At 36.5% G+C, this 25,554-nt stretch overlaps 1 protein-coding gene across 1 annotated transcript in view; it reads right to left on the bottom strand.

Annotated features, from left to right (window-relative positions):
* Nucleotides 1–3,169: 3,169 nt before the first annotated feature.
* The window catches only part of efnb2b (ephrin-B2b), a 58,938-nt gene continuing 36,553 nt past the window's right edge, over nucleotides 3,170–25,554 (bottom strand). The window contains exons 3-5 of the mRNA XM_060898461.1: nucleotides 8,893–8,985; nucleotides 7,363–7,461; nucleotides 3,170–6,534 (exon numbers count right to left, since the gene is read on the bottom strand). Of these exons, the coding sequence (XP_060754444.1) occupies nucleotides 6,170–6,534; nucleotides 7,363–7,461; nucleotides 8,893–8,985 (557 nt within the window). The 3' untranslated portion in view covers nucleotides 3,170–6,169. The remainder of the gene's footprint in view (nucleotides 6,535–7,362; nucleotides 7,462–8,892; nucleotides 8,986–25,554) is intronic.

The raw sequence follows: 25,554 nt of genomic DNA, 5'->3' as shown, positions 1-25,554 counted from the left end.
CATACATATTTAATTTAAAAAATAAGAATTTGGTGCACTTCTTTCAGCTGCTCTCGTGTGTTCAGGGTCACTACAGCGGATCTGTTCTGCATATTCGATTTGGCATGCACAATTTGGTGCACAATTTATTTTGGGTTCTCTAAAATCAACACGGGGTCAAAAATATACATACAGGTTAAATGTCCCTTACTAAGTTTCACCTTGACCTTGATATTTCCTGGCATCGACCCGATTTTTAATCACAGTCCACATATTTTCGATACGGTTAAGGATTTAAGCTTAATATTAGCCTTCTTTATCCTCCACACTCAGCTCTTGTTGTGTTTGGGGTCATCATCCTGTTGGAACACCCAATTGTGTCCAAATTTCTCATGGTTTGAGGTTATAATGAAGAATTCTGAGGTTCTTCATCATTATTTCATCCACTTTGTGCAATGCACCAGTTCCACTGGCAGCGAAACAGCCCCTGAATCATGATGCTACCACCACCACGCTTTACAGTAGGTACAGTGTTCCGCTGTACCTTTGGCCATTGTGACGAAATAACTCAATCTTTGTCTCATTTGACAATAAAAATGTCCTCCAGAGGGCTTGTTCTTTGTCCATATTGTCAGCTTCAAACTTCATTTGAGCTTTTGGAGCAGGGCGTCTTTCTTGGCTGGCAGCCTCTCAGCCCATGGCAAGGTAAAACTCACTTGACAGTGTTCCAGAGACTTCTAGTTCATGGCACGCCTGTGCCTTGGTGCTTCCTGGGTGGTTCCTGACCATCTGAACCAATTTCCTCTCAGCTGAGGGTGACAGTTTGGGTCTTCTTCCAGCAAAGTGGCTTGGCAAAGTGGCTTGACCTCCCAATAACCTGTACTTACATACAATTGTTTGAACTGATGATCTTCGAATTTGCAGTTGTTTAGAAATGGCTCCAAGAGACATTCTTGTGTTGTGTAAATCTGGGATCCTCTTTCTCTGATCTTTCCTGAACTCCTTGGACTTTCCCACTGTACTGTGTATTGGTCAAGCCAATGAGTGCTAAGCGTATGTATATTTTTGATCCTGTATCTATAATTTTGACCCTGTGTTGATTTCTGAAAACCCAAAAATAAATTAAAACTTGTGCACAAAAGTCTTGTTTTTTTTCTATTAAAGATGCATGTTGTACAATTATTTTGCCACAGGGGGAAAAAATGTTCAAAGAAATCATTGAAAGCCTGATATTGTCATGACATTCATGTCTGTGTATATAAACTCCCTTTTCCCATGACATGATGATATATCGCTCCAGTCCTGATTTCATTCTTAGTCATAGGCAGGGCATTTAAATTTCCTTTTTTCTTGTTGAATTTTTTTCTTTTGAAAGCTACTGTTGCTGGCACCCACTTGAGGCACTTCCAGACATCAACATGGAGATGGATGACTATAAACAATAGGACAGTATCCTTAAATAATAACCCATTTCCCAAACATCAGTGAATGCTCTTCGCCAAAATAAACCACACCCTGCGACTGTTTTAGATTTTGGCACTTTGTCCCATTCTTTTTGCACACACATCTATGTATCCATCCATGCAGTCACATGTAGTGGCTTGTGATTTTTTTTTTTTTGCCTCATTGTCAACCTCAACCTGAAACTTATTATGATTTCTCTCCTTAACATGAACATTAAACCTAAATCTAACCCCTAAAACTGGCTCTAGATGACTATATTAACTTGAGAGACTGTTGGGAAATGTTTGGGCATGTGGACAATTTGCCTGTGAAGTTTTGGCGCTTGTGAGAGTGTGACAACAGCAAGAACAGTGAAATGTGTTTGAGGTCAAGAGGTGTGATGGCTTTGTTTGTAACACCTTCGACATGTTGGTGCACGAGTGAGACGTCTCATCATGTGTCTCAGTATCACCTTCTGTAGACCAAATGGCGCAATCTATTTTTACCTCTGCCAGTTTTGTTGGAGGAGGTTATGTTTTCACCTCCATTTATTTGTTTGTTTCCAATGTAACTCAAAAAGTAGTGAACGGATTTTGATTAAATTTGGAGGAAAAGTGAGCTATGGGTCAAGGAACAACTGATTAGATTTTGATGCAAATCTGGATGTGTGTGTGTGGATCCAGAATTTTTTTTTTGTCTTTTCCCATCGTAACTCAAAAAGTAGTGAATGGATTTGGATGAAATTTGGTGGACAGCTTTAGTATTATCCTAGGTTCAAGTGATTTGATTTTGATGTTAATATGTGGCTTGGTTGAGGTATGCACTCTACTCTACCGAGTGTCCTTCTAGTTGAAACTGTCGCCACTTGTTCAGGAAAAGCTAATGAAAGTATTCTGAAAAAGAACTAGAACCAACAGAGTAATCAATAAACTAGCATTATAGAAAATAGCTTAACCCTGGAGCTAATGTTATAGGAGACATGAATGCAGACTAACCTATATATAGCATTACAGCAAGCACATATTTCCCTGAAATAGCATGATCGTAAACCACCTAGTTTTATATTAAACACAGTCATCCCATTATAATAAACAGGCTAATACCTAAGCTAGAATTAGACACACCAAAACACAAACTATAGTATAGTAATAATAAACACATGAACTAGCATTATAGAAAAACAACTATCACAATAATAAACCAAAGAAATAACGTGTATATATATAAGAAACTGACTAACCAAAAAACTAGCATTATAACCAAGAATTAGCATTGCAGTAACCAAGTGAATCTACTGTATATACTTGCATATACTGTAAGCACAGTAACCCATGAACTAGCATCATTGTAAGCATGCTAATTCATTCATAAACTAGCATTTTAATAGACAAATAAAGAAACTAGCATAATTATAAACATGCCAATTCATGAACTAGAACTTTAATAGTTTAACAGAGGAATTAGCATCACTGGACTCAAATTAAATGGAATGTCTCGTGAATAGTCACTATCGTAAATAGATAAACTAAGACCAATAACTGAAAATCTAGCATTTTTATAAAGATGCTAACGCAGAAAACTAGCATGAATTATTACCAAGAAGCATTATCATAAACAAATGCAATCCAGGAATAAGTGTTAGAGTATTAATGATTGGAAGATGAAATTAATAGATTTAGTGACATTATAAATGTGTAGCAAAAATATAGTTTGTATTTAAAAACAATAAAACACACAAATGCATGACTTTTTTGTTTCCCCAAACCACCGTGCCACCAGCTTTATTAATTTTTTTATTTTTTATTTTAAAAAAAAGCTCCTTCGTAAGCAGCACCATCTTGAATGCATTCAATCAAGCAATCATAATTCATTCAGCTGCAATGGAACATTCTTTCAGTGCATGAGCAACGAAACAACATTGGTACATGAACAATTCTGGAGTTTCATAAATCAGTGACAGCACAGGTCTGGGAAGGAAATAAGAAATGACCCTCCTTATGGATCTATACAAAACATAACTTAAAACATAATTTATTACAAAAAAAGGCTTTAGGTAGTATTTACATTTCTGAGGATATGACGATGTCTTTTATGCGCTGATTAAGAACTTGACAAGACGCCAGAGGCAGCTAGATCCAGAACCACATGCAGTCTGAGGATCGTGCTAAATGTGTCAGACACCGTGATGCAGAAACAGCATATGGAGGAGAACCAGCAGGAACCTGATATGCGTTATGGGATGTAGAAAACATTTCTCCTGCAGCCTTACCATCAACATGCTTCTGCCGGTATCCAAATTTATGACTCAATCTTCAGCAAACGCTGCTTTACCAGACAACCAAACTGGCTCGTGATGCAAATTCACCGAGACTGAAAAGGGTCTCGTTTTTCCTGAACATTCAAGCATCGTTGTCGGTATACACGCCAACAGATCTGCTCCCATAACCTTCTGCTTCTCTAACTGTCAAATATAATACTGTCTGTTACAGAACTTGATTTTAAGGTTCTAGTTTGTTTAAAAACGCTTATGATGGCCTGAGGGAGGTTAATTTGAGATAAATCTCATCTCAGGGCAGAAAAGCAAGGCGAGTTCTCCAAAAAAGGTAAAGTATAAGCATGATTCTGATTATTAGCACTGATACAGTTTCGCAATAAAAATTCTTTGTAAAATGCAAAATTACAGAAAGGCAACATGTTATTGTTGTTGTTTGGTCAATTTCTGCAAAATGACATAGTTCTGAACCAAACAAGCTTCACGGTTTCAATACTGCTAAGTATCAGGGGAGGGGAGGTAAACAAAAACAAAACATGACACAGTAATTTGTTATTTAGAACAAATATCATTGTATTTCAATGAAAAATTATGTAAAACATCAAATTTCTGTCATAATTACAAGGTTAAAAAGAAGTTCTGATTTTTAGTTATCTTAAAAAAGGTTACATCTAGCTTCCTAAAAAGTTCTTTCTTTTTTTCCTTTGGACTTTCTACAAGGTTTTCCTTTCTAAAACATTAGAATCATTGTTTGGTCAAATCGTGTAATGTAGAGTATTTCCAAATTAAACAAGTGTTTTCATACAAAAATTGTGTCGGGGGAGGGGAGGTCAAACATAACGTTGGTTTTAATGAATTTTTGTTTTTCCCCTTTCATAGCTTTTTATTTTTACGAAAAGCACAAAATTTTTGCAATGTAAAAACAAATTGTTGTCTGAGATATATTTTTTGCTACATTACACTTAGCAACCTTTGGTTTGATCTTCTGGTGGAACCCTTTCAGGTTCTTTGCAGGTTTACTTTCTATAAACTTTGATTTGTGGTTTGCTCAACTTGCGTAACGTATTTTGTTACGATATGAAGCCAAATATCAGAAGACATTTCGAGGTGAGAAGTATCATTGCCTTCAGGATGAAAAATTACAATAATAATGTACAGTTAGGCCACACCAATTTAATTAGTTGGTTCTCGGATTTTTTCAGGAAAAATATGAAGCGAGCGGGCGAAATAAAAATAAAAATAAAAAAATGCTCTGATGGTAAAATTAGCGGTCGAAATAGACCAAACAATACAGGCAAACCAGTAAACAGATTGGCTAAATAAACGATTGAATTACAGTCAATTGAACATCTACAATGCACAGAAAAAAAGATTTGACCAGGAGTAGGCTACTTCACAAGTCTTTAACGAAAGTGAAAGGGGCGATTTGATTGGTTTTTGACGTCACGTGATCTCACGTCACGTGAACTTTTCTGTTGGCGGGAGTTTGATTTCGATTTTATTTTTAATTTTCTTCAAGCGGTGAGTGATTCCGAGAACCAACTAATCGAATTGGTGTGGCCTTAAGTACACTCTTAGAAACAAAAGGTATCTAGCAATCTAGAGAGTTCTTCCATTTGTTCCTTGGGAAGATTTCCTTTCTAAAAAGACCCAACCCTTTTATCAGGAAAAGGTCTATGAGTAAAAACCGCAGGTCCACGTTGTTTAACTTTCTGGAGAATTAGCATAGCTAAGAGTGCAGCTAGATTGTGGCTTAAAGAAAAAGAAGCAAACAAAACAAAAAAAAACCATCTCAGTTTCGTCTCGTCTCCTCATCTCCGTTTAATTGGTTGTTGCAGATAACCAATCATAATTCGTTCTGCCCTGAGAAGAGGTTTGGAGAAGGAAAACGTAAACCGCCCACAAGTGGGTAATGATCATGTGGCTTTGCAGTTTTTGCCCTGGCTCTAGTTTTTTTTTTCTTTTCAGAATGTAAATATGTGGATTTTTTTTTTTTTAACCGTATAGGTCTATGTGGGTTTGGCTCCGTTTTCTTCCCCTGAGCGAAACGCCGTCATGAATCGATACTGTAGCACCTCAGTCTGCCATAATGAATTAAAGCGCTGACTAGAGAGTGGAGAGAAAGTCCTCGCTCCGTTCCAAGAGTCATTCGTCTCTGATTCACTGACGTGAGCCAGGAGCATGTTTCTTTTCTACAGCCAGGCTGAAACTTGAGCCCAAGCTCTCAGTCGACACTTTCAACCTCAAAGCTTTTGGTCTCTGACTGATACAAATCACACGGCGTCCATTTTTTAGAAGCAGTAATTCCCCAACCCAGATGGTGATTCGGACCGTTCCGGGGCTTTTGGGGCTCCTGGACAGTTGACGGCGTCGTTCCAAGAGTCATTTATCTCTGATTCATTTATTCTGAGCAATCAAGCTCTCAATTGAGACCTTATTTTCAGTCTTGGACGAGGTTCAAAGGTTCTGATTAGTTCAGACTTTGTAGTAAACGTTGGCCGGGTTCTGGGGCTCCATTTCCTGGACGATGTAGACCGGGTGGCCGTAATCCCCGCTCACCTTCTCATAATGGGGGCAGTAGTAGCTGTCGGAGGCTCGCAGCGGGAAGATGATATCGCTGCGCTCCGAGCCGTTGTTGTTGTTGCTGCGTTTGGTGATGGGGTGCAGCGCCAGCGGGGCCGAACATTGAGCCGAGTGCTTGCGCCGACGCCGGCGTGCAAACACCACCAGCACCACAATGATGAGAACCACCAAGACAAAGGCTCCTGAGGCTACGCCGGTGAAAAGGGCTACCTCAGAGGCGGACACGCCCACTGACTCACCACTTTTTCCGTCTTCCTCTGTTGAAAAAAAAAACAAGTTTTTAGTTTGTCATTGTATAGCTATGTTCAAAAATAAAATAGTCTAATCTTTAGGATTAACCATAGACAAGGCCATGAATTGTGGGTTTTTTTTGTGGTAGAAAGATTTTGTTACTCTATCAATTGTTACAGCGAAACAGCACAGCTCAGGTTACTAGGCCTTCGATCTTTGTGTGCTGTTTATGGTGTTTTGGCTCCAGTTTTGTAGTTAAAGTGGTACACCCAGGGCTCTCGATGGAACACAACAGAAAAGTGTTCGCACTAATGCACTAGCGGAGATCATGAGTTCGAATCCTGAAAATGCCTTAGCTATCCGTGGATGAGATCCTTGCTCTATGGATGGGAGGGATGGCATGCACTCTCTCCTATCAATCATGGAAATACTAGCCAATCAGAGGCGTGGGAGTCTTTCTCCCTTTTTTATCTTGCTCTTCCTTTTGTCTTCCTCTTCCTGTCCTTTCTCCATGTGTCCTCCAGCTTTGCTGTTTCTTTACTTGTCTCACCATCTCTCTTTCTTCACCTTTCTTTGTTTTATGTCTCACTGTCCTTTCTCTGTCTCTGTTTGTTTGGGGGGGGTTGTGTGTGTGTTAGGCTTACTCTCTCTTTTTGGCTTGTTTCTTTCTTTCTGTCTCAAAAAAGAAGCTTGAGAATCATCTCACGCCTCACTAATGAATATGATTACTGAAAAAACCCGCCATACGTTAATATCAAACAAATGTCTTCATGTAAGTTTACGGTGGAAACAAAAGTCCATTGGGATGCCGGGATTTAATTTCTGTCATCACTGAAAAAACACACACTACGTACCGACTTTGCTGAGCACATCATTGACTTTGCTGGAGGTGCTCTGGGGGTCGTTGTCAGAGTGTTTGGGAAGCTCTTTCGCTGAGACTGCATCACTAGGACCTGAAATAAACACACACAGATCGTAAAGGATGAACATGACAAACTGTCTCAATAACTACAAGACAAAAAAAAAAAAAAAAGCAGCTGAGAAAACTATTGTTTATAGGTGCTATAACATAAGAAAGAACATCAAACATAATATTAATTGGATAAAAGGCGTCAGTATGTTGTGTATTTCTTGATTGCAGCTCTGAGGTTGGAAGCGATGGAACTGAAGGTTCCAGGACGAGGGGGAGAGATGTAATGAATTGGCTTAAAAGAGGAGGAAGAGGACAGCCGGCTCAGCTACAGGAGGCGACTGCACATGACATTTCAATTACACGCTGAGAGGCAGCTAACACACACACACACACACACACAGACACACACACAGACACACACACACACACACACACACACACACAGAGAACAGGCGACAGAAGTGATGATCATTGATGAACTGTGAAATAATATGAGCTATTGTTCACGTGTTACAGTGACGCACCACTTCATAACTGCACTGTATTACTCTGTGTGTGTGTGTGTGTGTGTGTGTGTGTGTGTGGCCTGAACACAAAAAAGCCAAATGGCCTGCAGCAAAATGGGGCATGTTGGATAAAAAAGCTCCACTTGTCTCTCTGCCTTTTCACTTTTCTGTCTTTTGTGCTTCTCTCTCACGCTTTCCTTCCTTTCTTTCTTCATTCATCACCCTTTCTCATTCTCTCTCTCGCATTTCTGTGTCCTCCACTTCTTTCCTTGACGCTGTTCTTTCTCTCACTTTTTATATCTATTTCTTCTTCTCTCCTTATATCTCACCATCTCTCTTTCTTCGTTCCTTCTTATTCTGTCTCCTGTCCCTTTTCCATTTTTCCATGCTGTCTTTCTCTCTTTCCTCTATTTCCCTTCAGTCTCACTCACATTCTTTCTTACTCCTTTCCCCCTTTTAGTTTTTTTCTTTATTTTTTGTCTCACTCTCTTTTCTCTATGTTGTCTTTCTGTCTCATCCTCCTTTCTCTATCTCCATTTTTTCTTTTTAGTTTCCTCTCTCTCGCCTTTTCTTTAATTCTCCCACCAAACACTATTTCTCTCTCTGTCTCACTGTCGTCTCCTGTCCCTTTTCTCTTTTTCTCCATGTTGTCTTTCTGTCTCACCCAGTCTCCAATTTTTTTCTTTCTGGTCTCACTCTCCTTTCACCATTTCTCTATTGGTTCTGTCTTTCTTCATTCTCCTTTCCTTCTTCATGTCTCAATTTTTCATGTCTCAGTGTCCAATCTTGTCTTTCCTTCCACAATTTATAATCTCTTTCACTCTCTTTCCTCTATTTTATTGCTCATCTCTCCTTATTTTCTCTCTTTCTTCCTGTTTTCTGCCGATCTGTCTCTCATTTTTTTAACCATTGCTCCAGCATTTAACTGGAGAGGACAGGTTTAAGATGTGACATGTGACACTCACTCTGTCCCACTCGTAGCACCAGCTTCATGGATTTGGTTTTGCACACACCGCCCTCCAAGTTGTCCAAGCCTTCGAACGTGCTGTTTGATGTAGCTGGAGGGGGGAAAAAGAAAAACAACAAGAAAAACATTTTAGAGCAGAAAGATTACAAACAGGCTAAACTGGCAACCCTGGTCTCTGTGGATTAGTGAGTGTGTGAGCGAGTTCGCTAAAATAGTGGCCCTGTTCTGCACTGGAAATGAGCTGTGTGATTTATAGGAAAGGAAATTTGCTCTACTCAGCAGGCTTACTAAAACTGCTCTGTGTGTGTGTGTGTGTGTGTGTGTGTGTGTGTGTGTGTGTGTGTGTGTGTGTGTCACAGCAGGGGAGGGTGTCAGTAGCTTCTCAGGAACCTGTGTTTGTTGTGTTATAAAAATCATTAAAGCATAGCCAGAAACAGACAGACATTCTAAACACACACACACACACACACACACACACACACACACACACACACACAATAACATTTAAATAATTGCCCACCTTGGGATCAATAAATTAAATCTGTCTATCTATAAGTAAGAAACTAGAATGAACTAAATGCAAAAAAAAAAATTACAAAAAGAAGAGGGGGGAAAGAAAATGCAAGTGAGAGAAGAAAAGAAAAAGGAAACGAATAAAGAAAGAGAGGAAAGGGGAAAATGCAAACACAAATAAAGATGGAATAAAGAAAAACCTGACAGAGAGGCAGAGAAAGAAAGGCAAAAGGAAATGGATAAATAAAAGGAAATGGGGCAAGAAAGAAAGAAAGAAAGAAAGAAAGAAAGAAAGAAAGAAAGAAAGCCTTTATTTGTCACATGCACTCTCAAGCACAGTGAAATTCATCCTCTGCATTTAACCCATCTGAAGCAGTGAACACACACGCACGCGCAAACACACACACGCACACAAGTGAGCACACACGCATACCGAGAGCAGTGGGCAGCCATACTACAGCGCCCGGGGAGCAGTCAGGGGTTAGGTACTTTGCTCAAGGGCACTTCAACCCAGGGCCGCCCCATGTTAACCTAACTGCATGTCTTTGCACTGTGGGGGAAACTGGAGCACCCAGAGGAAACAGGGAGAACGTGCAAACTCAGACACGGGGAGAACATGCAAACTCCATACAGAAAGCAGGGATGAGAGTGCATGTTGAGAAAAAAATCTGAAAAGTAGCGGGGGGGCCAGCCCGCAGGTCCCCAGTGGGGTCCAGAGGCAACGTCTCGGTGAGGGATCAGGGGGCGAAGCTGATGGATTTTGGCGATTTAAACACCCAAAACCATTCATTTTAGCAATGAAATATATGTATTTTTCTCGAAGTTGATATCCCAATTCAACATGCCATCAACTGAAACTTTTGTATCATGACAAGTGTTCTTTCTTAAATATCATATCCCACCTTGTTTGACTTTTTCAGCATGTTCAGTGCAACCTTTTAGGTTTTGGAACAATAGACCCATAAATCAGGGATGACAATGAAAAATATTTTAAAAGTCTGAAAAAAACGGGGCGGGGCCCGGGGGGGGCGGGGCCCGGGGGGGGGCGGGGCCCATGGGGCTAATGATTTTTGGCTTTTTTTTAACCCCAAAACCATTAATTTTATCAGCAAAAATTTGCAATTTGGAAATAAATTCCCCTTCTTGGTGGACTCCCAGGTGAAAATGATTAATATGGTACAAGGGACTTGTTTTTAATCAATTCACATTTGATGATTTAAAAAAAAATCAATGCACCTTTTAATATAAACGAGCTCTACAGTATTATATTTCTGCATTTTTGCTATTCATGTCTTTGAATACTCTAATCCTTTAAAATGAAGTGCAAACCAGAAAAAAGTTCTATCATATAATTCTCTTAAGCTTTCTTCTGATGTTATCATGGTAGCAGGAGCTCTTGCATATTAAGCAGGCAACATTCAACATCACTCATCACTTCCCTTTCAACTGTTGTGTGTACTAACTAGGTTTTATCTGGACAGGATGTTGTGTAATGTAATACAGATACCATATGGTCAATCTGAAGATCGAGATGATGATTTTTAATTAAAGAACAGGCATGTACAATGGGCAATACATATTGGAAATTTTTTTTAAATCAAAAACTATAAGTTCATCTCAGCCTACAGTTTGGGCAGACGCTCCCGCGCGGCACATGCCAGCAATTCCGTCCCCCTATGAAATGAGCAATAAGTAGGAGAGTTATACACGGTATCATACTTAAAATTTCATCAACTGAAAACTCCGGTCCTCGAGAAAAGAGATAAAAGCCCGCCCACACTGAAAGCTGATTGGCTTATTTTGCTGAGTAACCCAATCAAGATGCTCTTTGTCTGGCATGCGCTACATGAACAGGCACACAGGCAGTGTTGCCAGATTGGGTGGTTTTAAGTGCATTTTGGCAGGTTTTGAACATATTTTAGGCTGGAAAACGTCAGCAGTATCTGGCAACACTGCACACAGTCTCCCTCGCACACCCCTTCGCGCATGCACATTCTAAGATGCGTGATGCAGACCTTAATGTTGCGTGCGCACACTCTTGCTCGCTTCTATCAATATGCAGGAGACTCCTGGAACTTCCAGGAGACTTGGGATGTCTGCGTTATAAGGTGACCACAGATCGTTAATCATACCCCCCCCCCCCCCAAAAAAAAAAAAATTCTCAACAGATTTACATTGATCTCAAAAACGATCATTTTGGTCTGAAAAAGTCGGAAATCCGCCAATCGGTGGAAAATTCTCATCCCTGAGAAAGCCCCCCCCCGTTGGCCACTGGGCTTGAACCCAGAACCTTCTTGCTGTGAGGCAACAGTGCTAACCACTACACCACTGTGCGGCCCAAGAAAGAAAGAAAGAAAGAAAGAAAGAAAGAAAGAAAAAGAAAACAAAAAATGCAACAGAGACAAAAAGAAATGGAGACAAAAGCAGAAAAAGCAGGAGTAAGAGAGAAAACAGAATAACAATAGAAAGAAAAATGACAGATGGAACAGAAAAAAAACAAAACAAGAGAAGTGACAAAGAAAGTTATAGATAAAGTTAAAAAGCAGGAAAAAAGTAAGGAATGAAGGAAGGGAAAGGAAATAAGTAGGGAAGAAAAAATACATCACCCTGAAATAAAAATAAAACTGAAAGAAAGAAAAGGACATTTTCACCCTACATGCCCCACTTTGCGATGTGTGGTCTCAGGTTTGTGTTCATGTGACCCTTACGCCTGAACGAAGCACACACACACGGCCTGAAGCTGTGCAGTCAGCTGCAAAGTCACTGAGCGCGCACTGCATCTGCCACACACATACACGGTCAGAGGCACGTGTTGTCGTATACACACACAAGCTGGAAACATGTAATTAGACACACACATTCCAGCAGTAAAGGCTCATTTAGACTAGACATATGCAGCCATAATTGCAGCCGCAACATCCAGCGGCTCACACACACACACACACACACACACACACACACCTCCTATTCACAACCATGCACACAGCATGGAACTCAACTACACACACTCACTTTAGCTCATTCAGGTACACAGACCCCTGTACATACACGCGCGTGCGCGCTCTCTCTCTCACTCACACACACACACACACACACAAGAAAGAAAGAAAGAAAGAAAGAAAGGCAGTAGGAAATGAAAAAGAAAGTAGAAATTGAAAGAAAGAAAGAAAGAAAGAAAGAAAGAAAGAAAGAAAGAAAGAAAGAGGCAGTAAGAAATGAAAGAAAGAATGAATGAAAAAAGAAGAGGCTGACAGGCACTAGAAAATGAAAGAGAAGAAAGAAAGAAAGAAAGAAAGAAAGAAAGAAAGAAAGAGGCAGTAGAAAAAAAGAAAGAAAGAAAGAAAGAAAGAAGCTGAGAGAGTCAGCAGAAAGAAAGAAAGAAAGAAAGAAAGAAAGAAGAGGCAGAGAATCAGTAGGAAATTAAAGAAAGAAAGAAAGAAAGAAAGAAAGAAAGAAAGAAAGAAAGAAAGAAAGAAAGGCAGTAGGAAAAGAAAGAAAAAAGAAAGAAAGAAAGAAAGAAAGAAAGAAGCTGAGAGAGAGTCAGTAGGAAATGAAAGAAAGAAGCTGAGTCAGCAGAAAGAAAGAAAGAAAGAAAGAAAGAAGCTGAGAGAGAGTCAGTCGGAAATGAAGGAAAGAAAGAAAGAAATAAACTGACAGAGGCAGTAGGAAAAGAAAGAAAGAAAGAAAGAAAGAAAGAAAGAAAGAAGCTCAGAGAGGCAGTAGGAAATTGAAAAAAAAAGAAAGAAAGGAGACAGAGGCAGTAGAAAATAGAGGAAAGAAAGAAAGAAAGAAAGAAAGAAAGAAAGAAAGAAAGAAAGAAAGAAGCTGAGAGAGTCAGTAGAAAGAAAAGAAGAAAGAAGAGGCTGAGACTCAGTAGGAAATTAAAAGAAAGAAAGAGACAGGCAGTAGGAAAAGAAAGAAAGAAAGAAAGAAAGAAAGAAAGAAAGAAAGAAAGAAAGAAAGAAGAGGCTGAGACTCAGTAGGAAAGAAAGAAAGAAAGAAAGAAAGAAAGAAAGAAAGAAAGAAAGAAGCTGAGAGAGTCAGTAGAAAGACAAGAAGAAAGAAGAGGCTGAGACTCAGTAGGAAATTAAAGAAAGAAAGAGAGAGGCAGTAGGAAAAGAAAGAAATAAGCTGAGAGAGAGGCAGTAGGAAATGAAGGAAAGAAAGAAGCTGAGAGTCAGTAGAAAGAAAGAAAGAGAGACACAGAGAGGCAGTAGGAAAAGAAAGAAAGAAAGAAAGAAAGAAAGAAAGAAAGAAAGAAGCTGAGAGAGAGTCAGTAGGAAATGAAGGAAAGAAAGCAGCTGAGAGTCAGTAGAAAGAAAGAAAGAAAGAAAGAAAGAAAGAAAGAAAGAAAGAGGCTCAGAGAGTCAGTAGGAAATGAAGGAAAGAAAGAAACTGACAGAGGCAGTAGAAAGAAAGAAAGAAAGAAAGAAAGAAAGAAAGAAAGAAAGAAAGAAAGAAAGAAAGAAGCTGAGAGAGTCAGTAGAAAGAAAAGAAGAAAGAAGAGGCTGAGACTCAGTAGGAAATTAAAGAAAGAAAGAGAGAGGCAGTAGGAAAAGAAAGAAAGAAAGAAAGAAAGAAAGAAAGAAAGAAAGAAAGAAGAGGCTGAGACTCAGTAGGAAATTAAAGAAAGAAAGAAAGAAAGAAAGAAAGAAAGAGGCAATAGGAAAAGAAAGAAAGAAAGAAAGAAAGAAAGAAAGAAAGAAAGAAAGAAAGAGGCAGTAGGAAATGAAAGAAAGAATGAATGAAAGAAAGAAGAGGCTCACAGGCACTAGAAAATGAAAAAGAAGAAAGAAAGAAAGAAAGAAAGAAAGAAAGAAAGAAAGAAAGAAAGAAAGAAAGAAAGTGACAGAGGCAGAAGAAAAATAAATAAAGAAAGAAAGAAAGAAAGAAAGAAAGAAAGAAAGAAGCTGAGAGAGTCAGTAGAAAGAAAGAAAGAAAGAAAGAAAGAAAGAAAGAAAGAAAGAAGCAATAGGAAAAGAAAGAAAGAAAGAAAGAAAGAAAGAAAGAAAGAAAGAAAGAAAGAGGCAGTAGGAAATGAAAGAAAGAATGAATGAAAGAAAGAAGAGGCTCACAGGCACTAGAAAATGAAAAAGAAGAAAGAAAGAAAGAAAGAAAGAAAGAAAGTGAGAGAGGCAGAAGAAAGAAAGAAAGAAAGAAAGAAAGAAAGAAAGAAAGAAAGAAAGAAAGAAAGAAAGAAGCAGTAGAAAAATAAAGAAAGAAAGAAAGAGGCTGAGAGAGTCAGTAGAAAGAAAGAAAGAAAGAAAGAAAGAAAGAAAGAAAGAGGCTAAGAGTCAGTAGAAAGAAAGAAAGAAAGAAAGAAAGAAAGAAAGAAAGAAAGAAAGAAAGAAAGAAGCTGAGAGAGTCAGAAGAAAGAAAGAAAGAAAGAAAGAAAGAAAGAAAGAAAGAAAGAAAGAAAGAAAGAAAGAAAGAAGAGGCTGAGACTCAGTAGGAAATAAAAGAAAGAAAGAAAGAAAGAAAGAAAGAAAGAAAGAAAGAAAGAAAGAAAGAAAGAAAGAAAGAAAGAAAGAAGCTGAGAGAGTCAGACGAAAGAAAGAAAGAAAGAAAGAAAGAAAGAAAGAAAGAAAGAAAGAAAGAAAGAAAGAAGCTGAGAGAGTCAGTCGAAAGAAAAGAAGAAAGAAGAGGCTGAGACTTAGTAGGAAATTAAAGAAAGAAAAAGAGAGGCAGTAGGAAAAGAAAGAAAGAAAGAAAGAAAGAAAGAAAGAAAGAAAGAAAGAAAGAAGAGGCTGAGACTCAGTAGGAAATTAAAGAAAGAAAGAGAGAGGCAGTAGGAAAAGAAAGAAAGAAAGAAAGAAAGAAAGAAAGAAAGAAAGAAAGAAGCTGAGAGAGTCAGTAGAAAGAAAAGAAGAAAGAAGAGGCTGAGACTCAGTAGGAAATTAAAGAAAGAAAGAGAGAGGCAGTAGGAAAAGAAAGAAAGAAAGAAAGAAAGAAAGAAAGAAAGAAAGAAAGAAAGAAAGAAAGAAAGAGGCAATAGGAAAAGAAAGAAAGAAAGAAAGAAAGAAAGAAAGAGGCTGAGAGAAAGAAAGAAAGAAAGAAAGAAAGAAAGAAAGAAAGAAAGAAAATGCTGACAGAGGCAGTAGGAAAAACAGAAAGAGGCTGAGAGAGTCAGTAGGAAATGAAAGAAAGAAAGAAAGAAAGAAAGAAAGAAAGAGGCTAAGAGTCAGTAGAAAGAAAGAAAGAAAGAAAGAAAGAAAAAGAAAGAAAGAAAGAAAGAAAGAAAGAAAATGCTGACAGAGGCAGTAGGAAAAACAGAAAGAGGCTGAGAGAGTCAGTAGGAAATGAAAGAAAGAAAGAAAGAAAGAAAGAAAGAAAGAAAGAAAGAAAGAAAGAGGCTAAGAGTCAGTAGAAAGAAAGAAAGAAAGAAAGAAAGAAAGAAAGAAAGAAAGAAAGAAGCTGAGAGAGTCAGAAGAAAGAAAGAAAGAAAGAAAGAAGAGGCTGAGACTCAGTAGGAAATAAAAGAAAGAAAGAAAGAAAGAAAGAAAGAAAGAAAGAAAGAAAGAAAGAAAAGGCTGACAGAGGCAGTAGGAAAAAAGAAAGAGGCTGAGAGAGTCAGTAGGAAATGAAAGAAAGAAAGAAGCTCAGAGAGGCAGTAGGAAATTGAGAAAAGAAAGAAAGGAGACAGAGGCAGTAGAAAATAGAGGAAAGAAAGAAAGAAAGAAAGAAAGAAAGAAAGAAAGAAAGAAAGAAGCTGAGAGAGTCAGTAGAAAGAAAAGAAGAAAGAAGAGGCTGAGACTCAGTAGGAAATTAAAGAAAGAAAGAAAGAAAGAAAGAAAGAAAGAAAGAAAGAAAGAAAGAAAGAAGCTGAGAGAGTCAGTAGAAAGAAAAGAAGAAAGAAGAGGCTGAGACTCAGTAGGAAATTAAAAGAAAGAAAGAGAGAGGCAGTAGGAAAAGAAAGAAAGAAAGAAAGAAAGAAAGAAAGAGGCAACAGGAAAAGAAAGAAAGAAAGAAAGAAAGAAAGAAAGAGGCAGTAGGAAATGAAAGAAAGAATGAATGAAAGAAAGAAGAGGCTGACAGGCACTAGAAAATGAAAAAGAAGAAAGAAAGAAAGAAAGAAAGAAAGAAAGAAAGAAAGAAGCAGTAGAAAAATAAAGAAAGAAAGAAAGAAAGAAAGAAAGAAAGAAAGAAAGAAAGAAAGAAAGAAGCTGAGAGAGAGGCAGTATGAAATGAAGGAAAGAAAGAAGCTGAGAGTCAGTAGAAAGAAAGAAAGAGAGAGACAGAGAGGCAGTAGGAAAAGAAAGAAAGAAAGAAAGAAAGAAAGAAAGAAAGAAAGAAAGAAGCTGAGAGAGAGTCAGTAGGAAATGAAGGAAAGAAAGAAGCTGAGAGTCAGTAGAAAGAAAGAAAGAAAGAAAGAAGGAAAGAAAGAAAGAAAGAAGGAAAGAAAGAGGCTCAGAGAGTCAGTAGGAAATGAAGGAAAGAAAGAAACTGACAGAGGCAGTAGAAAGAAAGAAAGAAAGAAAGAAAGAAAGAAAGAAAGAAAGAAAGAAAGAAAGAAAGAAAAGGCTGACAGAGGCAGTAGGAAAAAAGAAAGAGGCTGAGAGAGTCAGTAGGAAATGAAAGAAAGAAAGAAGCTCAGAGAGGCAGTAGGAAATTGAGAAAAGAAAGAAAGGAGACAGAGGCAGTAGAAAATAGAGGAAAGAAAGAAAGAAAGAAAGAAAGAAAGAAAGAAAGAAAGAAAGAAAGAAAGAAGCTGAGAGAGTCAGTAGAAAGAAAAGAAGAAAGAAGAGGCTGAGACTCAGTAGGAAATTAAAAAAAGAAAGAAAGAAAGAAAGAAAGAAAGAAAGAAAGAAAGAGGCAATAGGAAAAGAAAGAAAGAAAGAAAGAAAGAAAGAAAGAAAGAAAGAAAGAAAGAAAGAGGCAATAGGAAAAGAAAGAAAGAAAGAAAGAAAGAAAGAAAGAAAGAAAGAAAGAAAGAAAGAAGAGGCTGAGACTCAGTAGGAAATTAAAAAAAGAAAGAAAGAAAGAAAGAAAGAAAGAAAGAAAGAAAGAGGCAATAGGAAAAGAAAGAAAGAAAGAAAGAAAGAAAGAAAGAAAGAAAGAGGCAATAGGAAAAGAAAGAAAGAAAGAAAGAAAGAAAGAAAGAGGCAGTAGGAAATGAAAGAAAGAATGAATGAAAGAAAGAAGAGGCTCACAGGCACTAGAAAATGAAAAAGAAGAAAGAAAGAAAGAAAGAAAGAAAGAAAGAAAGAAAGAAAGAAAGAAGCTGAGAGAGAGTCAGTAGGAAATGAAGGAAAGAAAGAAGCTGAGAGTCAGTAGAAAGAAAGAAAGAAAGAAAGAAAGAAAGAAGCTCAGAGAGTCAGTAGGAAATGAAGGAAAGAAAGAAACTGACAGAGGCAGTAGAAAGAAAGAAAGAAAGAAAGAAAGAAAGAAAGAAAGAAAGAAAGAAAAGGCTGACAGAGGCAGTAGGAAAAAAGAAAGAGGCTGAGAGAGTCAGTAGGAAATGAAAGAAAGAAAGAAGCTCAGAGAGGCAGTAGGAAATTGAGAAAAGAAAGAAAGGAGACAGAGGCAGTAGAAAATAGAGGAAAGAAAGAAAGAAAGAAAGAAAGAAAGAAAGAAAGAAGCTGAGAGAGTCAGTAGAAAGAAAAGAAGAAAGAAGAGGCTGAGACTCAGTAGGAAATTAAAGAAAGAAAGAGAGAGGCAGTAGGAAAAGAAAGAAAGAAAGAAAGAAAGAAAGAAAGAAAGAAAGAAAGAAAGAAGAGGCTGAGACTCAGTAGGAAATTAAAGAAAGAAAGAAAGAAAGAAAGAAAGAAAGAAAGAAAGAAAGAAAGAAGAGGCTGAGACTCAGTAGGAAATTAAAAAAAGAAAGAAAGAAAGAAAGAAAGAAAGAAAGAAAGAAAGAAAGAAAGAGGCAATAGGAAAAGAAAGAAAGAAAGAAAGAAAGAAAGAAAGAGGCAATAGGAAAAGAAAGAAAGAAAGAAAGAAAGAAAGAAAGAAAGAAAGAAAGAAAGAAAGAAAGAGGCAATAGGAAAAGAAAGAAAGAAAGAAAGAAAGAAAGAAAGAAAGAAAGAAAGAAAGAAAGAAAGAAAGAAAGAAGAGGCTGAGACTCAGTAGGAAATTAAAAAAAGAAAGAAAGAAAGAAAGAAAGAAAGAAAGAGGCAATAGGAAAAGAAAGAAAGAAAGAAAGAAAGAAAGAAAGAAAGAAAGAAAGAAAGAAAGAAAGAGGCAATAGGAAAAGAAAGAAAGAAAGAAAGAAAGAAAGAAAGAAAGAAAGAGGCAGTAGGAAATGAAAGAAAGAATGAATGAAAGAAAGAAGAGGCTCACAGGCACTAGAAAATGAAAAAGAAGAAAGAAAGAAAGAAAGAAAGAAAGAAAGAAAGAAAGAAAGAAGCTGAGAGAGAGTCAGTAGGAAATGAAGGAAAGAAAGAAGCTGAGAGTCAGTAGAAAGAAAGAAAGAAAGAAAGAAAGAAAGAAAGAAAGAAAGAGGCTCAGAGAGTCAGTAGGAAATGAAGGAAAGAAAGAAACTGACAGAGGCAGTAGAAAGAAAGAAAGAAAGAAAGAAAGAAAGAAAGAAAGAAAGAAAGAAAGAAAGAAAGAAAGAAAGAAAGAAAAGGCTGACAGAGGCAGTAGGAAAAAAGAAAGAGGCTGAGAGAGTCAGTAGGAAATGAAAGAAAGAAAGAAGCTCAGAGAGGCAGTAGGAAATTGAGAAAAGAAAGAAAGGAGACAGAGGCAGTAGAAAATAGAGGAAAGAAAGAAAGAAAGAAAGAAAGAAAGAAGCTGAGAGAGTCAGTAGAAAGAAAAGAAGAAAGAAGAGGCTGAGACTCAGTAGGAAATTAAAGAAAGAAAGAGAGAGGCAGTAGGAAAAGAAAGAAAGAAAGAAAGAAAGAAAGAAAGAAAGAAAGAAGAGGCTGAGACTCAGTAGGAAATTAAAGAAAGAAAGAAAGAAAGAAAGAAAGAAAGAAAGAAAGAAAGAAAGAAAGAAGAGGCTGAGACTCAGTAGGAAATTAAAAAAAGAAAGAAAGAAAGAAAGAAAGAAAGAAAGAAAGAAAGAAAGAAAGAGGCAATAGGAAAAGAAAGAAAGAAAGAAAGAAAGAAAGAAAGAAAGAAAGAAAGAAAGAAAGAGGCAATAGGAAAAGAAAGAAAGAAAGAAAGAAAGAAAGAAAGAAAGAAAGAAAGAAAGAGGCAGTAGGAAATGAAAGAAAGAATGAATGAAAGAAAGAAGAGGCTCACAGGCACTAGAAAATGAAAAAGAAGAAAGAAAGAAAGAAAGAAAGAAAGAAAGTGACAGAGGCAGAAGAAAGAAAGAAAGAAAGAAAGAAAGAAAGAAAGAGGCAGTAGAAAAATAAATAAAGAAAGAAAGAAGCTGAGAGAGTCAGTAGAAAGAAAGAAAGAAAGAAAGAAAGAAAGAAAGAAAGAAAGAAAGAAAGAAAATGCTGACAGAGGCAGTAGGAAAAAAGAAAGAGGCTGAAAGAGTCAGTAGGAAATGAAAGAAAGAAAGAAAGAAAGAAAGAAAGAAAGAAAGAAAGAAAGAAGAGGCTGAGACTCAGTAGGAAATTAAAGAAAGAAAGAAAGAAAGAAAGAAAGAAAGAAAGAAAGAAAGAAGAGGCTGAGAGAGTCAGTCGAAAGAAAAGAAGAAAGAAGAGGCTGAGACTCAGTAGGAAATTAAAGAAAGAAAAAGAGAGGCAGTAGGAAAAGAAAGAAAGAAAGAAAGAAAGAAAGAAAGAAAGAAAGAAGAGGCTGAGACTCAGTAGGAAATTAAAGAAAGAAAGAGAGAGGCAGTAGGAAAAGAAAGAAAGAAAGAAAGAAAGAAAGAAAGAAAGAAAGAAAGAAAGAAAGAAAGAAAGAAAGAAAGAAAGAAAGAAGCTGAGAGAGTCAGTAGAAAGAAAAGAAGAAAGAAGAGGCTGAGACTCAGTAGGAAATTAAAGAAAGAAAGAGAGAGGCAGTAGGAAAAGAAAGAAAGAAAGAAAGAAAGAAAGAAAGAAAGAAAGAAAGAAAGAAAGAAAGAAAGAGGCAATAGGAAAAGAAAGAAAGAAAGAAAGTAAGAGGCAGTAGGAAATGAAAGAAAGAATGAATGAAAGAAAGAAGAGGCTCACAGGCACTAGAAAATGAAAAAGAAGAAAGAAAGAAAGAAAGAAAGAAAGAAAGAAAGAAAGTGACAGAGGCAGAAGAAAGAAAGAAAGAAAGAAAGAAAGAAAGAAAGAAAGTGACAGAGGCAGAAGAAAGAAAGAAAGAAAGAAAGAAAGAAAGAAAGAAAGAAAGAAAGAAAGAAAGAAAGAAGCAGTAGAAAAATAAATAAAGAAAGAAAGAGGCTGAGAGAGTCTGTAGAAAGAAAGAAAGAAAGAAAGAAAGAAAGAAAGAAAGAAAATGCGGACAGAGGCAGTAGGAAAAAAGAAAGAGGCTGAGAGAGTCAGTAGGAAATGAAAGAAAGAAAGAAAGAAAGAAAGAAAGAGGCAGTAGGAAATGAAAGAAAGAATGAATGAAAGAAAGAAGAGGCTCACAGGCACTAGAAAATGAAAAAGAAAGAAAGAAAGAAAGAAAGAAAGTGACAGAGGCAGAAGAAAGAAAGAAAGAAAGAAAGAAAGAAAGAAAGAAGCAGTAGAAAAATAAATAAAGAAAGAAAGAGGCTGAGAGAGTCAGTAGAAAGAAAGAAAGAAAGAAAGAAAGAAAGAAAGAAAGAAAGAAAGAAAGAAAGAAAGAAAGAAAGAAAGAAAGAAAGAAAATGCGGACAGAGGCAGTAGGAAAAAAGAAAGAGGCTGAGAGAGTCAGTAGGAAATGAAAGAAAGAAAGAAAGAAAGAAAGAAAGACAGAAAGAAAGAGGCTAAGAGTCAGTAGAAAGAAAGAAAGAAAGAAAGAAAGAAAGAAAGAAAGAAAGAAGCTGAGAGTCAGAAGAAAGAAAGAAAGAAAGAAAGAAAGAACGAAAGAAAGAAAGAAAGAAAGAAAGAAAGAAAGAAAGAAAGAAAGAAAGAAGAGGCTGAGACTCAGTAGGAAATTAAAGAAAGAGAGAGAGAGGCAGTAGGAAAAGAAAGAAAGAAAGAAAGAAAGAAAGAAAGAAAGAAAGAAAGAAAGAAGCTGAGAGAGTCAGTAGAAAGAAAAGAAGAAAGAAGAGGCTGAGACTCAGTAGGAAATTAAAGAAAGAAAGAGAGAGGCAGTAGGAAAAGAAAGAAAGAAAGAAAGAAAGAAAGAAAGAAAGAAAGAAAGAAAGATAGAGGCAATAGGAAAAGAAAGAAAGAAAGAAAGAAAGTAAGAGGCAGTAGGAAATGAAAGAAAGAATGAATGAAAGAAAGAAGAGGCTCACAGGCACTAGAAAATAAAAAAGAAGAAAGAAAGAAAGAAAGAAAGAAAGAAAGAAAGAAAGAAAGAAAGAAAGAAAGAAAGAAAGAAAGAAAGTGACAGAGGCAGAAGAAAGAAAGAAAGAAAGAAAGAAAGAAAGAAAGAAAGAAAGAAGCAGTAGAAAAATAAATAAATAAAGAAAGAGGCTGAGAGAGTCTGTAGAAAGAAAGAAAGAAAGAAAGAAAGAAAGAAAGAAAGAAAGAAAGAAAGAAAGAAAGAAAATGCGGACAGAGGCAGTAGGAAAAAATAAAGAGGCTGAGAGAGTCAGTAGGAAATGAAAGAAAGAAAGAAAGAAAGAAAGAAAGAAAGAAAGAAAGAAAGACGCAGCAGGAAATGAAAGAAAGAATGAATGAAAGAAAGAAGAGGCTCACAGGCACTAGAAAATGAAAAAGAAAGAAAGAAAGAAAGAAAGAAAGTGACAGAGGCAGAAGAAAGAAAGAAAGAAAGAAAGAAAGAAAGAAGCAGTAGAAAAATAAATAAAGAAAGAAAGAGGCTGAGAGAGTCAGTAGAAAGAAAGAAAGAAAGAAAGAAAGAAAGAAAGAAAGAAAGAAAGAAAGAAAGAAAGAAAGAAAGAAAATGCGGACAGAGGCAGTAGGAAAAAAGAAAGAGGCTGAGAGAGTCAGTCGGAAATGAAAGAAAGAAAGAAAGAAAGAAAGAAAGAAAGAAAGAAGCTGAGAGAGTCAGAAGAAAGAAAGAAAGAAAGAAAGAAAGAAAGAAAGAAAGAAAGAAAGAAAGAAAGAAAGAAGAGGCTGAGACTCAGTAGGAAATTCAAGAAAGAAAGAGAGAGGCAGTAGGAAAAGAAAGAAAGAAAGAAAGAAAGAAAGAAAGAAAGAAAGAAAGAAAGAAAGAAAGAAGCTGAGAGAGTCAGTAGAAAGAAAAGAAGAAAGAAGAGGCTGAGACTCAGTAGGAAATTAAAGAAAGAAAGAGAGAGGCAGTAGGAAAAGAAAGAAAGAAAGAAAGAAAGAAAGAAAGAAAGAAAGAAAGAAAGATAGAGGCAATAGGAAAAGAAAGAAAGAAAGAAAGAAAGTAAGAGGCAGTAGGAAATGAAAGAAAGAATGAATGAAAGAAAGAAGAGGCTCACAGGCACTAGAAAATGAAAAAGAAGAAAGAAAGAAAGAAAGAAAGAAAGAAAGAAAGAAGCAGTAGAAAAATAAATAAAGAAAGAAAGAGGCTGAGAGAGTCTGTAGAAAGAAAGAAAGAAAGAAAGAAAGAAAGAAAGAAAGAAAGAAAGAAAGAAAATGCGGACAGAGGCAGTAGGAAAAAAGAAAGAGGCTGAGAGAGTCAGTAGGAAATGAAAGAAAGAAAGAAAGAAAGAAAGAAAGAAAGAAAGAAAGAAAGAAAGAAAGAAAGAAAGAAAGAAAGAAAGAAAGAGGCAGTAGGAAATGAAAGAAAGAATGAATGAAAGAAAGAAGAGGCTCACAGGCACTAGAAAATGAAAAAGAAGGAAAGAAAGAAAGAAAGAAAGAAAGAAAGAAAGAAAGAAAGAAAGAAAGAAAGAAGCAGTAGAAAAATAAATAAAGAAAGAAAGAGGCTGAGAGAGTCAGTAGAAAGAAAGAAAGAAAGAAAGAAAGAAAGAAAGAAAGAAAGAAAATGCGGACAGAGGCAGTAGGAAAAAAGAAAGAGGCTGAGAGAGTCAGTAGGAAATGAAAGAAAGAAAGAAAGAAAGAAAGAAAGAAAGAAAGAAAGAAAGAAAGAAGCTAAGAGTCAGTAGAAAGAAAGAAAGAAAGAAAGAAAGAAAGAAAGAAAGAAAGAAAGAAGCTGAGAGATTCAGAAGAAAGAAAGAAAGAAAGAAAGAAAGAAAGAAAGAAAGAAGAGGCTGAGACTCAGTAGGAAATTAAAGAAAGAAAGAAAGAAAGAAAGAAAGAAAGAAAGAAAGAAAGAAAGAAGCTGAGAGAGTCAGTAGAAAGAAAAGAAGAAAGAAGAGGCTGAGACTCAGTAGGAAATTAAAAGAAAGAAAGAGAGAGGCAGTAGGAAAAGAAAGAAAGAAAGAAAGAAAGAAAGAAAGAAAGAAAGAAAGAAAGAAAGAAAGAAGCAATAGGAAAAGAAAGAAAGAAAGAAAGAAAGAAAGAAAGAAAGAAAGAAAGAAAGAAAGAAAGAAAGAAGCTGAGAGAGAGGCAGTAGGAAATGAAGGAAAGAAAGAAGCTGAGAGTCAGTAGAAAGAAAGAAAGAAAGAAAGAAAGAAAGAAAGAAAGAAAGAAAGAAAGAAAGAAAATGCGGACAGAGGCAGTAGGAAAAAAGAAAGAGGCTGAGAGAGTCAGTAGGAAATGAAAGAAAGAAAGAAAGAAAGAAAGAAAGAAAGAAAGAAAGAAAGAAAGGCTAAGAGTCAGTAGAAAGAAAGAAAGAAAGAAAGAAAGAAAGAAGCTGAGAGAGTCAGAAGAAAGAAAGAAAGAAAGAAAGAAGCTGAGAGAGTCAGAAGAAAGAAAGAAAGAAAGAAAGAAAGAAAGAAAGAAAGAGGCTGAGACTCAGTAGGAAATTAAAGAAAGAAAGAGAGAGGCAATAGGAAAAGAAAGAAAGAAAGAAAGAAAGAAAGAGGCAGTAGGAAATGAAAGAAAGAATGAATGAAAGAAAGAACAGAATGACAGGCACTAGAAAATGAAAAAGAAAGAAAGAAAGAAAGAAAGAAAGAAAGAAAGAAAGAAAGAAACTGACAGAGGCAGAAGAAAGAAAGAACGAGGCAGTCGAAAAATAAAGAAATAAAGAAAGAAAGAAAGAAAGAAAGAAAGAAGCTGAGAGAGTCAGTCGAAAGAAAGAAAGAAAGAAAGAAAGAAAGAAAGAAAGAAAGAAACTGAGAGAGAGGCAGTAGGAAATGAAGGAAAGAAAGAAGCTGAGAGTCAGTAGAAAGAAAGAAAGAAAGAAAGAAAGAGAGAGACAGAGAGGCAGTAGGAAAAGAAAGAAAGAAAGAAAGAAAGAAAGAAAGAAAGAAAGAAAGAAAGAAAGAAAGAAAGAAGCTCAGACAGTCAGTAGGAAATGAAAGAAAGAAAGAGGCTCAGAGAGGCAGTAGGAAATTGAGAAAAGAAAGAAAGGAGACAGAGGCAGTAGAAAATAGAGGAAAGAAAGAAAGAAAGAAAGTAAGAGGCAGTAGGAAATGAAAGAAAGAATGAATGAAAGAAAGAAGAGGCTCACAGGCACTAGAAAATGAAAAAGAAGAAAGAAAGAAAGAAAGAAAGAAAGAAAGAAAGAAAGTGACAGAGGCAGAAGAAAGAAAGAAAGAAAGAAAGAAAGAAAGAAAGAAAGAAAGTGACAGAGGCAGAAGAAAGAAAGAAAGAAAGAAAGAAAGAAAGAAAGAAAGAAAGAAAGAAAGAAAGAAAAAGAAAGAAAGAAAGAAAGAAGCAGTAGAAAAATAAATAAAGAAAGAAAGAGGCTGAGAGAGTCTGTAGAAAGAAAGAAAGAAAGAAAGAAAGAAAGAAAGAAAGAAAGAAAGAAAGAAAGAAAGAAAGAAAATGCGGACAGAGGCAGTAGGAAAAAAGAAAGAGGCTGAGAGAGTCAGTAGGAAATGAAAGAAAGAAAGAAAGAAAGAAAGAAAGAAAGAAAGAGGCAGTAGGAAATGAAAGAAAGAATGAATGAAAGAAAGAAGAGGCTCACAGGCACTAGAAAATGAAAAAGAAAGAAAGAAAGAAAGAAAGAAAGAAAGAAAGAAAGAAAGAAAGAAAGAAAGTGACAGAGGCAGAAGAAAGAAAGAAAGAAAGAAAGAAAGAAAGAAAGAAAGAAAGAAAGAAAGAAAGAAAGAAGCAGTAGAAAAATAAATAAAGAAAGAAAGAGGCTGAGAGAGTCAGTAGAAAGAAAGAAAGAAAGAAAGAAAGAAAGAAAGAAAGAAAGAAAGAAAGAAAGAAAGAAAGAAAGAAAGAAAGAAAATGCGGACAGA

This window comes from Neoarius graeffei, chromosome 18, assembly GCF_027579695.1.
Source record: "Neoarius graeffei isolate fNeoGra1 chromosome 18, fNeoGra1.pri, whole genome shotgun sequence".
NCBI classification, from domain to species: domain Eukaryota; kingdom Metazoa; phylum Chordata; class Actinopteri; order Siluriformes; family Ariidae; genus Neoarius; species Neoarius graeffei.
The sequence above is the reverse complement of the archived record's forward strand: the minus strand, read 5'-3'. Positions and strand labels throughout refer to the sequence as shown.